The sequence below is a fragment of the Dermacentor albipictus genome, chromosome 7 (assembly GCF_038994185.2).
Source record: "Dermacentor albipictus isolate Rhodes 1998 colony chromosome 7, USDA_Dalb.pri_finalv2, whole genome shotgun sequence".
NCBI lineage: Eukaryota > Metazoa > Arthropoda > Arachnida > Ixodida > Ixodidae > Dermacentor > Dermacentor albipictus.
The window spans coordinates 133,017,104-133,033,110 of record NC_091827.1 but is presented as its reverse complement, the minus strand read 5'-3'; the positions used below and the strand labels follow the sequence as shown (position 1 = coordinate 133,033,110).

Here is a 16,007-nt window from a genome sequence, read left to right as displayed (position 1 = left end):
TTCATTCAACAAGAGAGATAGCAGTTGATGCCACAACGTCACGCTTACCTTTTAAGTAGCCGGAACACATTTTTACACAAAATGAATTCGCCCAAGGCGCACGATCACCAGGTCACTACAGATGTTGGTAATTAAAGCACTATTTATTTCACACAACTGTGGCACCTTCCTTGCAACTGTTGCATCATCCTTTCCTTAAATTCATTTCTTTTTCACACGGAAGGGGTGGTTTGCATAAAATTAAAATATCCTGATGCACAAAAATACGGAGCAGTAAAGAAAGGTAAAGCGGCAGATGAGCAATATTCTCGCTCCAACGTAGTGACAAATGAGCTGCTGCAAATGCTTCTTAACAGTCATGCTTTAACGGTGCGAGTGGTGCCTGCACTATGTTTAGAAAACATTTACGATGCACTACCGATGTTTTGCTTCGTTTAACATGCGAAAGGTAAACAGCGCGACTCCGCTGTTATACTCTGCGTTGTCGCAAACTAGTGAAAGGCGTCAAAACGCATATACAACGCGGAAATGGATAAAGTAAGGCTATCAAAAGCTCACTTTAAATGCAAATCGGAGCGTCGAACCTACGCGTCTTGTTGGAAAGACGAAGCGAGTGCTCTTCAAAACGCAATAAACAATGGCCACATATCGATTTATCAATAAAGACCGTTATAAAACGCTTCTGTGTACTGGCGGTGCAAAAAATAGAAACCGTTTGAAGAATTTAAACCATTAAAACTGGGACTGAATCCTTCAATGACACGGACGTCCTGCAACAAACCAATGGAATAACTTCCGAGCACGGAAAACAAGATTAACGCTTACAAAAAAAAAATGGTTTTGCTAGTTTCTGTTTCGGTTTCTGATGCATGAAGCGCCACCTGCTTCCTGCAAAAAGTGCCATGGCAGCTTCCTGTTTACTTTTCGAATTTGGCGTAACTAACGCAGCTGAGTCTCGAAGCTTTCGTGTGCCGTTAAGCATAACGCAATGTCATTAAATAGATGCTGTGTGTATTTGTGGAGCCTCTAGAAAGTCCTGCATCGATACGTGTGTGTCTTTGTACACGCGCCATCTCTGGAGGTAAGCAAACCCCTCAGCCAGCTTGCGCCGACCTTCGTTGCAAGGGCAATATTTGTAATTTAACTACATGCTTTATCGGTATACAACTGCCACTTTCTTATTGGCCTGATGAAAAGTGGTATTGAAACCACTACATGGGTAATACCGTAACCTTAATCTCTACCGTAATCTACCGCAATCTTAACCTGCGTTTTCGTTTCCTTCAGTTCTAGTTCGATTTCAAAACAAGATCCCATTTGTTGGTACTCATCGTTCATTATATGCTTAGCATGTTGGCCTCGCCCGATTTGTCCAGAATAATATATATATCATCGCCTTATAACAGACACGTCGGTATCGGAGAAACTCGCAGGTGGGTGTGCCGTTTTCACTGCCTAAAGTACGCATGAACGACGTAGATAATGACATCTAGTGATTCATAAATAACTTGGAGTAAAGAAATGCTGTGTTGCTGCGAAATTTTAGTAAAAACAAAGCAAAGATACGCCTGAAATGTTTTTCAGTGAAATATTTGTGCACATATTTGGGGACGTCTTCTGAAACGTTCCACTTCGGCGATAGTTTGCCTAGGCAACAATTTCGCCTTCAGGCGCGCGCTGAGATGATAAGATTGCATAACAAAATACAAATTGCATAGCAAAATACAGCGGTGACTACCAGCTGATGCTTTTTGCGGGAATTACAATATATGTAGCAATCAAAATGCAAGAAAAAGTAGCAACAGAAAAAAACAAATTAAACACCTGTGAGTTTACTCAACCATGCACTTGTGCATATATATGCGCTCACAGGTAGTTCTAGCTTTCTTTTATTATGTCCGTGTTTTGCTGCACTACCCAGATACCATTCCATGATGACCGACCAACAAGCCCATATTGCCACCCTTGTCGATTTCATTTCTAGTACAACAGGCTTTTTTCAATATGTTCCTCGGGATTCCGGGCATACTGTTGCCCTCATTGCCATGGCTGCCAGCAGCATGTGTGTCCTAAGGTTCTGTATTCATAACAAGCAGCTTTTACAGGATATAAAATCGTTGTTTACTGGTTGCGCACTATTCGGATGTCGGTCATGGAAAAAGAATTTTGAAGATTGTATGTGCTAAACAACTTCAGCAGGCGTGTCTCCACAGAGATTACCTCAGCGTGCAGATGTTTGATCAGTATGAGCCGTGCGTCGCAAGGAACCTTCTGTGGAGGCACCTGCACTTAGCTGATCAGGTCACCAAGTTTCTTTGGCAACCTCAAATAAGACTACTACGGGCTCATGTGAACAAGGATTGACAGAAAGCAACAAGTGATGTCTATGTTTCTGAAGGTTTCATCCTACCCAACAGTGTGTGCAAAGTTCTTGGCCTCGGTCCAAAATTTGCCCAAGCTACCAGCTGGACTAAACCGGAACTTCCCTGTCCGTTATAAGTAAAGTGTCCAGAAGAGCCCCGTAAGAAGATGGTGTGAGGATGAACTCGGAAGGTTTAGATGCCCCGTTGTGATGCAAGCCCCAACCTTCCAAGTTACCTGTAAAATGTGTAGTCTTACCTGAAGAGCAATTCATTGTGTGTCATACCAGCTGACAAAGAGCGTGGTTTCGCAGTTTTTTCCTTTAAATGTTTCTTGGAGAAAGCCAGTCAAGCAATTTCTGCAGTGTTCAATGAGCGTAAGGATGTATCACTTATGAAAGTAGCAGCGAAACCAAGTGAAATTTACAGAAAGTTGAATCTCGATAAACTAAGCAAAAGTTCAAAGATGTAATTTTTAGTAAGTGCACAAAGAGGATGTTCCTTTTCGGGTCATAATTTCCGAAAGGGGTACCTGGCAGAAGCAAGCTGCCCCGTACCTGGTTTCAAAGCTGAACATTAAAGAGATTGATGACCAGTTTCTTGTAAAAGGTTCTAACGAATCCTTGATTTTGTTAGGTTTCACGGCAAAAAGGGCTTCAAGGCCTTCTCAGCTAAGGTCAAAGAATTATATTATTCTATCCTGCTCAATGACCTTATTCAATGTGTCGAGGATTGTATTGACAAATATGGCGCCGTAAGGTTTTCACAGGAAGCAGGTTGTTTCAGTAGAAGGGTATTTAGAATTATGGTGTTTTTACATGTCGCCAACCTTTGCACAGTGGAACAATAGGCTGCATCTGCAGAAGAAAGGCATTTGCATAGGGTTGTGTCTGGCTCCCGTCTTTAGCAACCTATATTTAGCACAATTAGATAGACACATATATGACCACCTCACGGGACTAACAGTTTTTCAGCGGGCTTTTAGATTGGTCAACAATTTTTTTCGTGTTTCTGGATTTCCCTAGTAATAGTTTTCTAGAAAAATGTCCCGATGTCTAAGATTTTTTGCGAGTGTTTGAGACCTCTTGAAGTGACTTTTGAAGTGCAATACGTTTCAGTTTCTTGACTTTCAGTTCATCTCTACTGATACTAGTAGGACTTGCTGGGCTTACAGTCCATGAGCTAAGAAACCCAATTTCATTCAGCCCATTTGAATTTGGTGAAGAGGGGCATAACTAATAGAGATGTCTTTCTGCCCACTGCTGCGCATGTGGATGTAGGCCGAAATTCAAAAAATGTTTTATTGTTGCAAAACACGGGGACCATGTTACACGTGAGATAATCAAAGCGGGAGAAATTCTACGTTTAAAGGATAGTTGCATAAGCACCCCTCTATCGCTCTCACTGACAAGGAGATCAGTTACCTCGGGCTATCACCACGTTGAATTTTGTGTGGCTTTGTCGTGGCGTTCTAAGCATGGCTGGTGGGCTATTGTGTGACTGTATAAATAGCGATGCTTTCTGAAAAGAAAAGAAACAGTTGGAAGTTCAGCGCTTGGTTCTCTCTTCTATTCCTTCTGGTGGCTTTGCGCTGTTAACCTGACTTTGAAGCATAATTTATCAACAAGCCCAATCTTACACCCTTCATAACTAACATGTGTTTCAAAAACGTCCTAATGAAAACCACTTTCCAGCAATCGGCTGCAAGTCTTAAGGAGGCTGGTTACCCTAACCACGTGTTGGTGTCGGTGGCAGAAAGGCTGCTCAAACAGGAACTTTCGAGACGATGCCTCCATGCAAATGCAAGAGCTAGCAGCCTTGACCAGGTGAAAACTGCTGTGATTCCGTATATACACCAGATATCACATAGCCTGAAAAAGATAGGACGCCAAGGTAATGTGCGGGTGTTTTTTCAGCTCCAAATAAGCTAAGCACCTTGTGTAAAACCACTAACCCAATAAGGACAAATAAGCCGGTTTGTGGTAGCATTGCAAAGATGAGTTCGTCGGATGCGCTGTAGGAGTGTTCTATCATATTCCACTGTTATGCGGTAGATGCTACATAGGCCAAACCAGAAGATGCATTAATGAACACTTAAGAGAGCACAGAAATATAGTGTATCAGGTGACGATTTTCTTGCTTTGCATTGCAATACATGTCCATGTCGCCCTCTTCTAAATGACACCGCTATTATATACAGGGATAAGCGCAAGTGTGTAAGATTAATAGTAGAAACTGGGCAAATCCTATCGGCCGCTAACCAATGTATCAGCAAACTATCACTATCATTGTCCGTGAGAAAGTTAGATTATTTGCGCATGCCATGAAAGTTGACTGCATTTGCAATGGGTCATTTAGGTTTCTTGGTGTTTTCTTGTTGTACCGGTTTTAGACAGTGTGGCTCTACTCAGCCATATATACAGTCGACTTCCATTAATTTGATCATCTTTCTGGGATTTTACTTGCCAAAACCAGTTCTGATTATGAGGCATGCCCGTTAATTCGATCCTCACGGAACCATTGAGACTGGTCGAATTAAACAAAAGGCACAAAAAAACATTGAAACATGCCATTGCTTCACTTTGTAGTATTTGCCTTTAAAATTAACTTTGGCTGCATTTCAGTTTAGCGCTACACCTGCAACCATCAACAGCTACCAACTCGCCCAGTTTACTATTTTTCTTAATGTTAGCTTCACTGCAATACAGCCATGTTATGCGTAGAACCATACCAAGCAGGGAAAGGTACCATTGTTGCAAGACAGCGCGTGTTCCCTAATTTACATACATGCACATGTGCAGTCTCCAGTCACAGTATGAGCACCAAGATGCCTAATAGGTGTATGGGCAGGCCTTCAGAGTTTGATATATTCACACTCTTTTGTTCGCTTTTAACATCTCCTCGGCTTAACGCAGTTTTTTCAACTTACTGCCTTCCTTTTGCTAGCTTTCCCAAAACACGATTGTTTTCCACTTCTCTGTGCACGGCACATTTACTTAAAGAAGACGTACTAGGCCTCATTAACGGTCTCATATAGGAGACATGTATGGAAGGTGAAAAAAGGACTCAAATCACCACTGAAACGTAAGAAACAGCTCTGAATGGCTGCCACTATGCTTATTAGGTGGCTAGGTTCTCCTACTGTGACAGGAAACTGCATGCCTGTATAATCAAGGAACACGTGCGATGTCCTGTGACAGTGGCCCTTTTCCATTCTCGGTATGCTTCACCACAGTAAGTTGCATATGCTTCAGTGCATAACACGGCTGTATTTGGGTGAATCTGACCAGTGAGGTTCGAACTATCCGACGAAGGCCAATTTTGAGATTGAAATAACAGAAATGTATTTCATTAAATAAAAAACAATCATCAGCAAACAACTTTATTTAAAAGGGGTGACTGTCTACTTCTATATCATTAATACATATTAAAAATGACAAGAGGCCAAGCATGCTGCTTTGAGGAACACTGGAAGTAACTGGCACTTCATGGGAAGGGCAATCGCTTATGCTGACAAATTGTTTGTGCTTAGTTAAGTATGCAGAGATTCAGCCAATTAAGTATGGCAGAAGATTTGCGATTTAGAGCTTCTCAATTAGAGTGTCAAACAAGCTCAAATGCTTTTCTGTCTGCAATACAGGAATATGACATCAATCTGGCCAGGTTTATCAAGAATGCTAGCAAATGCTTGCATGTATAAACCCATGATCCAACTTCCAATAAATCGTTGAAAGTACCACTTGTGTGTGTCTCTTCTCTCGTCTGTCTTGTCTATGGTTTCTGCGCTAAGCACTAAAAAAATGTTGTACCAACAATGTTAAAAGTCCACCCTTGCAATGTAAAGTTTTTTTTTTCAAGAATACTCCACACTTCTCTGAAATGTGAACATATTTGTTATTCAATATTCAATAGGTCAGTTTCGTCAAATATCCATATTTAATTCTATCCAGAAATATCAGAATATGAAAACACCTACTACATATAGGCCTTGAGTGGAGCAGTATGGCCTTAAATTCGTGTAACCAATGCTACTTACAGGGAACAAGAGGTGAGTCTGGGGTTTTATGTGCAAAAACAACGACATGATTATGAAACACACCATAGTGGGGGACTCCGGATTAATTTTGACCACCTGGAATTCTTCAATGTGTACTCAATGCATGCTAAACAGGTGTTCTTGCATTTCTTCCCCGTGGAAATGCAGCTGCTGCAGTCGGAATTTGATTCTGCACCCTTGGGATTAGCAGCACACAATGCCAAAGGCATTATGGGGGGTTTTGAAACTCAAGAGGTGGAAAAGAAACCGCAGCAAGCTTTAGAAGAGATGTTTTTTAGATTGTTTGACACATGTAATGCCAGTCACAACCAGGCCTCTGGTCAACTGATAAGTTTGTAAATGAAAGTGACTGAAAGGTGATAGTGTCTGCCGCGCCAAGATGACATCAGGAACATGTTCACATTGTCCAAATGATAATTTTTACAGCCTCAATTGAGAAAAATCCGTTGGCTGCCTAAAGGCGAGACATCCTTACTGCGCGACTAGAAATTACTAAGCAAAGCAAAAAAGTACCTGCTGTATATGTCCGCTCAGGAACTGCAGTTCCCTTTGAGAATGGTCACCACATGCACCTGACTTTCTCCCTAAAGATCCCAGTATGTGTAATTATTGACAGAAAGGAAGATTTGATAACTTCTAATTGCGTGTTCTCCAATTGAATACAAGTCAAATGGTCAACAGCTATTTGATTTACATTTGACATTTTGAACATTCGCACAGCACAAATATGTACTCCAGCCATACTCGAGAAGAATACTGTAAGGTCGCTCTGATTGTTCGTGTTCTTAAGTGTCACGAATCGGCCGTGTGCTTTGTGCATAGAGAGGGGGTTCACTTCCCCACCCATGTCAGCGGGGCGACAGTTGCTGTGTTATGTGGGGTCACAGGCACTGCGCGGTGTTGGGTGACGCGTCGCGGCAGGCGCCAGGAGGGCGAGTGCCGGTTCCGTGAAGTCGGTATTGTGCGCACGGTGTTGGCAGTCCGCCGACGGTCACACAGACCAGCCTTGAAAGGGACCGCTGTACAAGGTATTGTGGGTCTGGCGCCCGAGTGCCTGACTAATTGGAGGCGCCGCCGAGGCTAAGAAGGGCTTAGCAACTCTGACCCCGTGCCGCATGCAGTGAGCATGGACCTAATCTTCTACGCGTCCGGAACGCAATCGCCAGCCTTGTTGTTGGGTGCGACTGCCTATGTGGTGTCGAAGGCCAGCTTACAGCGCACGCTGTAGGAATGTGGTGCACACGTAAAGAGTGCATTCGGACGACGGCGTCTTGGAAACACGCTCTCGGAGAACTTTGTCTTGTAGACAATAAGTTTGAAGGACAAGGAGGGCCATCCGTCTCCCACACGGCCAAACTTTGAGTACAGCGGCATTACGTGGTGTCGATGCCCCTGCTTCCGAGACATTTGCGGCCTAGACGCCGTTGGGATTTGAGGCGGTCTAGCGATAACTTGTTCGGGCCTGGCGTGTTTTGCTGAGCCTGTGAGCCCGTCACTAACTACGGAGAAATGAGAGGGCAACGGAGTTTTAGGGAAGAAGGAAAAGAGCTTTGTTTTCCAATATGTTTATTTTTAAGAGTAAGCCCATCTCTGTGGGTTGTGGGTTAACAAACGGTTGACTCTGATTGGCAACTGAACCTGTGGGACGGGCCAACGGCCCTACCGACTTTTTTTCTTTGTATATTTGGGCTATAAAAATCGGGACGACATGCTGTCCCTCAGACTGGGCTGAAATCAGGATTGCTGATAGATCAGTGAGCCTCCGTACTATGTACGTTAAAACGAGTCTGGGCTCTAACAGTCATTGAGACAGTAGAAAAGTGAGACTTTGTTTCTCAATTGTTCAAATTTGTAATGTATTTGTTTTACCTGCCATGTATATAGAAAAGTTTACGTATAAATATTTCTTGTACATCTGATATCATCGTTTCCTGCCTGCGTTTGATCAACAACTGCCGATCATCATCCGAGAAGCTTCAAGTGCCAACGGTGAAGCGAGGACGGAGAACGAACGAAACTTTACTAATACCATCAGTGCAGATAGTGAAACACCTGACGAGTAGGGAAAAAAAAGCTTCGTTTTCAGGGCTCTGAAATTATTTTGAGTTTTGTGCAAGTGCAGTAGCGTACCTACTGTAGATCATCAAGGGTTCAGCATTAATATATCTGCTCTTACCAACACTAACAATACGAGATATTCCTCTAACAATTCTTTCCTTCCTCAAATAAACACTAAATTAAACCACCCCATATTAAAGCCTGCCGCACAACATTAACATTCAAGAGAGCTATGAAGAAATATTTACTATCGACAGTACTGGCTACAGACTCATTACTATGAACATATATTATATACAAATTTATTTTACCACTTTCAGTGCTTCTGTATTTGCCTAATGTATCGCTTTTATTCTCTATATCCCATTGTCTTTATTCTTTCCTTCCTTATATTTAGAAATTTTAAGCTTTTTGTCACACAGTATATATTTCACTTGTACTTTGCATATTGTAAGCACATTTTTGTTTCTAATTATCTCGTACATTAACCTTGTGTTCTTTGATATGTGTCATCCCTATGTTTCCATAACGTGCCAATTACTACATTTTTATTTATTCATACACAGCATCTATTTCATTTGCTTGTATTTGTAAGCACCTTCCTTGTATTTGATTACTCACTTCATTAACTTCATGTATTCTGATGTGTATCACTGCTATGTTGCCATAATGTATTAATTACTATATTGTTAAACTACTAATAGGTCCCACTGACAGTTTTTGTAACTCCGGGACCTCCTTCTGTACTAATGATGAATGATGAAATAAAATTTAGGTATTCTGCATCAATTGTGTAATTATTAGGTATTAAACATCACCATTGCTAGATGTCATAGCGGCACCACTCCCCAGGTTTTGAGCCACCTCTAGCAGAACGAACAAGTGATCTTTTTTCATGAAGTGGATTGGCTTCCCACTTGACATCATTAAGAATGCACAAAGCAAGCTTCCTCATTTAGCTTATTTTTAGTAGGATATGAAGGCATAGTAATTGATGTACCTGTAAAAGTAAACACACTAATGTAAGACATGTAGATGTTTCTTGAGTCCGATGGTAGACTTGCCTGAGATAGCAGATTGTCTGCCACTGTTATCTACACACATACTATCGACTAAAAAAGTTTACGGACCACGGGATCTCAGAAAACGCTAAATATCCGAGCAGCCTTTAAAAGTACCCAGTAAAACCGAACATCACAATGTTCGCATATACTAGTAGAGGCTGGAAATGGGAATACCAGGCTTCGTTTTGAGGCTGCGGAGATATTCAGCTTTTTGTGAGATCCCTTCATTCGTTAACTTTTTGGGTCGATAGTACATTTGTATGTGTGTGGTAGGGAAGGTATGAATTAGAGAGTTTCTCCAAAAAAGCGGGGCTTTGCTATAGATGTGCCAGGCTGTAGATGTGCAGCCAAAGAGTGAAAAAGAATGCAATGTTTAATAATAGCACAGTGACGACAGCAAGCAAAGCAAAGCAGCAGAGAGGTACATGTAGTTACCCGCCGTGGTTGCTCAGTGGCTATGGTGTTAGGCTGCTGAGCACGAGGTCGCGGGATCGAATCCCGGCCACGGCGGCCGCTTTTCGATGGGGGCGAAATGCGAAAACACCCGTGTACTTAGGTTTAGGTGCACGTTAAAGAACCCCAGGCGGTCAAAATTTCCGGAGTCCCCCACTACGGCGTGCCTCATAATCAGAAAGTGGTTTTGGCACGTAAAACCCCAAATATTATTATTATTAGGTACATGTAGTGGCAAAAACTTGCACTGTACCTATTGCACTTATATTCTTGTACTGCAGGTGAGTGCAGAGAGTAAGTTACCGCGACTGCACACTGTACAAAACATAAGCGCTCTATGTAAACTTCGTTTTGAGGCCATCATCACCACAATAACAAAAAAAAAGCTGCATCTCTAAGTCATACGGGAACACACTAGGTTCAAGTAAACTGCAAGTAGCCAACACTACTGTCACTGTACGATGTCGTGTCCAATGAGGCAGGACATAGCCAAGGCCACATAGAATAAAAGTGACATTGGAGAGAAAAGGCTTTAGAGGAGGGTAATTTTTAACCACTTGCAGCTCTTTATATAGCATGGTGACATGAAGCTTTTTTTGAGTAACCATTCGAGGAGAGATACTGTGTACGTGTAGGTAACACACCAATAAAATAGTTTCAGGGACCCTTTGGGTGATGAGGTTAACATTTAGTCTTTTTTTCTTGATGCACCCACAAGGTTCTGTTACATATGTACAGTTTTTCCGTGAACAATTTTTTTTTTCCTTATCAATTTGTGTTTTACCTGTTTTTTCACCAACAAACTTCCAGTTGTGAATAGGTGCTCGTGTGTGTTCCTTAATTTCCTTGTATGATTTGGTTCTGTTTTCTTTAACTTCAGTCTTTCCTCAGCGGCAATGCTGATGTCATTGTTATTGATTTCTAGTGCTTTAAGCTAATATGGCCAGTCCTACACAATAGACAAAGAGTGAAAGAAATGCACAAGATATGCATGCTGGGATGTGAAGTGATTGCTTACGATGGGGCAGGGTGGACATCTTAGGGATTGATGGCTGGAACAATGTAATAATTATTTTCTTTTTCACTTTTTCTCATTGGTCTCAGCAGCATTCTGCTTACATTATCATCAGCAGGTCTACCAGTAAATGATAAGCAAATTCTGACATTATACCAGCTAATAACTGCCTTGCTCAAGATGGACAACTGAGCTATTTCATGATAGGAGTGTTTGAAAACTTGCATCAATACTGACTGAACGAAATGCTATTTTGCTTCAGCTACCTAGAAAGAACTAGCATTAGTGGGGTTGATCTCTTGATATGTCTTATGGTAAATGAATGGAGGTGCATTTGCCCATTTAGAATGAGAATAGTGGAAATTAATGGGACATTGAAAAGACACTTCAACATTCCGATGGTTGTTACAATTATGAAGGGCATGACAGTTCCCGTAGCATTACTGTTCTGCTTACCATTTAAAGGTTACCAGCTTACTGCTGTGGTTTGGACATTAAACTCTACATTCGACCTCACATTGGGCATTCTTGTTGCACCTGCCTTGAACCCCACCCTTTCCATGCATATGAGGTGTGTTGAAAAAGAAACCGAACTTTTGCTATAACAGCTTTGCTGCTTATGGTACAACATCTTAAGTGCTGTCCCCTTCAAAATAGTCCCCTCTACTGGCAATGCACTCTTCCCATCTTTTCTTCCATTTTTGGAAAGCCTCCTGGAATGCAATTTCTGGAATGGCATGCAGGTCTCTTCTCGCATTGTCCTGAATCTCCTCTACGATTTGGAAAGGGTCTAGGTCCGGAGAATATGGTGGGTGGGGCACAAAAGAAGTGTGGTGTTTCGCTAAGTAGCTGCGGACAAGGAGCGACATGTGAGCCAGGGCCTTGTCATGATGCAACATTCAAGCCTGATTTTCCCACAATTCAGGCCTCTTACTGCACACAGAATCTCTCAAACATGCTAGGGTTCCCTGGCAAACTTTGTTTACCACCTAACCATGTGGCACAAATTCCTGATGGGCAATGCCTTTGCAGTAAAAAAACACAACCAACATCACCTTCATTTTTGACCGACTCATGCGTGCTTTTTTTGGATGAGGAGAACCTTTGGCCACCCACTGCGACGACTGCACTTTCATTTCAACATTGTAGGCATAAACCCATGTCTCATCGGCTGTTATGATGTTCTTAAGAAAGTTTTCATCGTCAGTGGCAGTGGCAAGCATTTCCTGGCTGATTTCAACACGGGTCTGCTTCTGTGCACCAGACAACAAACGTGGCACAAATTTTTCACTGACACGACGCATCCCTAGTTTGTCACTCAAAATTTCATGACATGATCCTACGCTGATACCCACTTCATCAGCGACTTCTCAAACAGTCAAACAACGATTTCCACAAATCACAGTTCGAACTCTCTCAATGTGGTCATCATCTGTGGATGTGGAAGGTTGTCCAGGCTTGGGATCGTCACCGACTAACATTCTTCCCTCTTCAAAACGCTTGAACCAACCATAGCACTGCGTGCGACTCGCATAGTCCTCCCCGTATGCTTGGCTAAGCAACTGAAAAGTCTCTGTGAAAGTTTTCCCAAGTTTGTAGCAGAACTTCACACACACACACACTGTTCTTCCAATTTCTTCATTGTCACTTTGGCACAAATCCGAAGAGCAGCTTGTTCATGTGCTCACTTCAGCGGCTGTAGCTCGCCAACTACGGTCAGAGCGAAACACGGCAATGGCAGTTTGTTGTCTAAACCTGCCACTACATGCGCTCAGTAGCCGCAGCACGCTCCCTCTGCTGATTGGCACACTATTTCAAAAGTTCGGTTTCTTTTTGAACCCACCTCGTATATATTACTGCACACACACACACACACACAAAAAAAAAAAAAACTTGAGTCATAAGTGAGCACTGTGCCTGTCCCCTTTCCTTTTCCAATCAGTTGACACTGTTTTCGTTCTAAATACCTTCTAGGAACTAGGCCCTCAAGAAACTGTCTTGCAAGTGCCCTATATTATCTGTGTTGTACAGTTCAGTTTGTCAGTCAACCTAAATTTAGCATTGTTTATGAATTCTGCTTAAGTGCTTCAAGATTTTATGTATTCTGTACACTTCTACAGGTCAACACCACCACATATTTCATGTAGGTAAAAGTTACTATGCAGAAAATGCTCGTTTTATTTGAAGACCAAGCAGCTTAAGTGATAATGCATGTCCTGGCTAGGTAAAGTTAATGAAAAGTGACCAAACATATTTTTCAAAGAAAGGCTATGTATATGTACTACAGGCAATACAAACCTTTATTTGCATGCCGCTGCTATAGGTCCCATGACCAGTGTGACTTGCTTTCTGTAAGCAGTACAGACTGTACAGAGCTGTCAAGTCAGCTAGTCTTTAGCCTATCTAGCTTGCTTTCCTGGTGCTTTCATGTATACAAACCAGAAGGCCGCCTTCTACAGTATTATGCTGAAGATTATAAACGGTTGCCTGACACTGTGCCTTGCAATGTTCACAGGCATTCGGCTTACCAGGAGACATCATTTGTGTTGGCAACAGTAGGTGAGAGGTAAATAAAAAATAAAGTACACATTAATTTAAAAGCCTTCATCTTCACTACATTGTGCAACATGAGGATGCCTTTCCAAAGGAATGTAGCCAGTGCTATCTGCAAGCACATTGCTCACCAGCTGGAGTGGCTTCATTTCGACACTGGTGACACGCAAAGACATCGTTGTGCTTGAAGTGAGGTGCATGTAAAGCACCACAATCCAATAAAACTGCTCATATTTTATACATGTACTGCGTTTTTGCTCCCACTTTGATGTTGACATGATGAGCCTGAATGCCATCAGCCATCCCATACAAAAACTGTCCCAACTTTCATTCAAATGACTCAACCTAACTGTGATAGGCTAGCAATTTTCTTGTTTGGATATGCTGTTCAGTTTGTGCATGTTATAGTGCAGGCATACCACCAATTGAGTTAAGCATTGTGAAAATCAAGTACACTACATTGCCTACTTAAGCACATGAACATTTAAGCAACAAAATCTTTCTCTGCTCATGCAGTGACCTACAGCTACAAAGGAAGACACAAAGACAGTGCGCACGGGTAGGTAATATCAAGCTTTGATGCAGACATAGTAAGCTGTGGTGAGGAATGAAGTGTAATCTGTGTTTCCACTTCTGCATGAATTTTGTGGAAGTGCTGGAGAGTCAAGGTTTTGTACAGCTACTAATTTATGTATGTGGTCTAATAAACCATTGCAAAGTGAATGTGTGGCATCAGCAACAGATAGCCAGGCACTATCACAAAAAGAAGCAAAATAATGCTAGGTTGTCGAAAGTTGCAGGTTCTGGAGGAGAGAGACAAAAGGACAAGACCGCATCGATTAATTGGACATGACTGAAGGCATGCACGGTATGTCGAGCAAGAAGCAGACAGAAGGAATATTAAAGAAACGCATGAAGGAGAAGCCTGACAGTGTGTGAAGGCAAGAGCATCAAATGAAAAGAAAAATTTGAAGAAAGTAGCAAATGAATGGGGAGCTCAGATGCCAAGGAGCAAGAATTTTCTGCTAGAAATGTTATTGCTGTTGTGCCTTAGCCCTGGTGCTGCAAATGGAAGGTGGAAGAAACAAGTACAGTACAAGTTGAAAAAGTGCTGTGGCAAGAGTGAGCGGCATTAGATCGGTGCCTCATCAAAATGATTGAATTTGCAGTGCTCATCTGCACTCAACAAAGTGTGCTAACCTGTGCTGCTGGAAGTGTGCGAGCTATCTCGAGATGAAATGTGCAATCAGCCAGCTCTTCCGGATTCAGAAAAGACTTATGACCAGAGGAAAATTTCTACAACTACAAGACAGCAACCTGATTTGTTAAATCATATTTTGGATGTTTCCAGTAGAAGCACTTGCACCAACGAAAACTAAGTTGCATTAAAGGTTGGACTTCAGAAAGTGCATCAACACTACACCAACGATCAATGCAATTCCACTCCATGGATAACTTGCCTTGTATGAAAACATTGTTTTCACCTTTTGCTCTCCTGTTCGCCACATAAGCATTGCGGATTAAACAAAGTCTCACTGTTTCGTGCAATGCGTTTGTTACTGGCTGACCACAGAGACGCCGAACAAGTGTACTGGCAGGCATTCAGAGCTATTTCGCATGCGGTTGTAGTGATCTGAGCCCTTGTTTCGCCCACATAGAGCGCCCCGTATATGAGCTAGACATCGTAACAGCCGGGATTATTAACTAGCCAATATCAGTGTTACTGCACAGCTTTCACAAAGGTCTACTGCTATGAAATTGCATGACGACCACTTTTCTTTTGCATACATTTCTTCCGTATTCATCCGCAGGGCGTAGTGTTTTGCCAGTGTGGCTATACAGCTCTCACAACGATCTACGGCTCAGATTGCATGACGACGGTAGTTTTATACTTACAGAGTACAAGATTTACATTCCCACGAACCTCCAAGTGTGCTGTATTCTCAGTTACATTAAGAACTAATGCATCGGCACGGCAGTTAATTCATAAACTGTTTCCGTTCCCGCGATTCCCCTGAAGTGAGTGGTATGCTGACCTTGATCAACGACACTAATGAACAATGCATCGGCACGACGTAATGCTTTGCCACTAAAGTCATCCGAGAAGACACCTCACTTCCAAACATATCCCCTTGCGACTATAAAATTTAATATGCTACCGTCGCAACAAAAGCGCCTGCCGTGATTTATCGCTTACGGTCAACGCCGCGGACGCCGACACCCGACGCCGACGACACCGGCTTTTCTGCGACACGAGCTCCTTAACGCTATCGCGTTAAAATAGAAACAAACTCACCTCGGACGCGGCTTCTTCCGCCTTGCCGGCCACGCATCCTGTCGATTCTGTGCTGCAAGCTCGGCTAGGGACAAACGGAGCAAACGGTTTTCTTCCCCGTAGTACCTAAACGACGAGAAATCTTGAGCACCAAAAGTCCCCACATTTCTCT

General features: G+C 42.5%; 1 protein-coding gene across 12 annotated transcripts in view; it reads right to left on the bottom strand.

Annotated features, from left to right (window-relative positions):
• LOC139048170 (uncharacterized) overlaps nt 1-16,007 on the bottom strand; it is a 23,720-nt gene extending 7,713 nt beyond the window's left edge. For 2 of the 12 annotated variants that reach the window (XR_011507601.1, XM_070522728.1), the window contains exons 1-3: nt 15,857-16,007; nt 6,931-7,001; nt 3,785-3,881 (exon numbers count right to left, since the gene is read on the bottom strand). Coding sequence is in view for 1 of the 12 variants with exons in the window: in XM_070522728.1 (XP_070378829.1) it covers nt 3,785-3,881; nt 6,931-7,001; nt 15,857-15,893 (205 nt within the window). In the remaining 11 variants the exon portion in view is untranslated. Of the gene's footprint in view, nt 1-48; nt 363-558; nt 776-3,784; nt 3,882-6,930; nt 7,002-11,010; nt 11,045-13,305; nt 13,357-15,856 lie in introns of those variants that run through there. The other 10 variants (XR_011507595.1, XR_011507596.1, XR_011507598.1 and 7 more) reach the window with 6 other exon arrangements.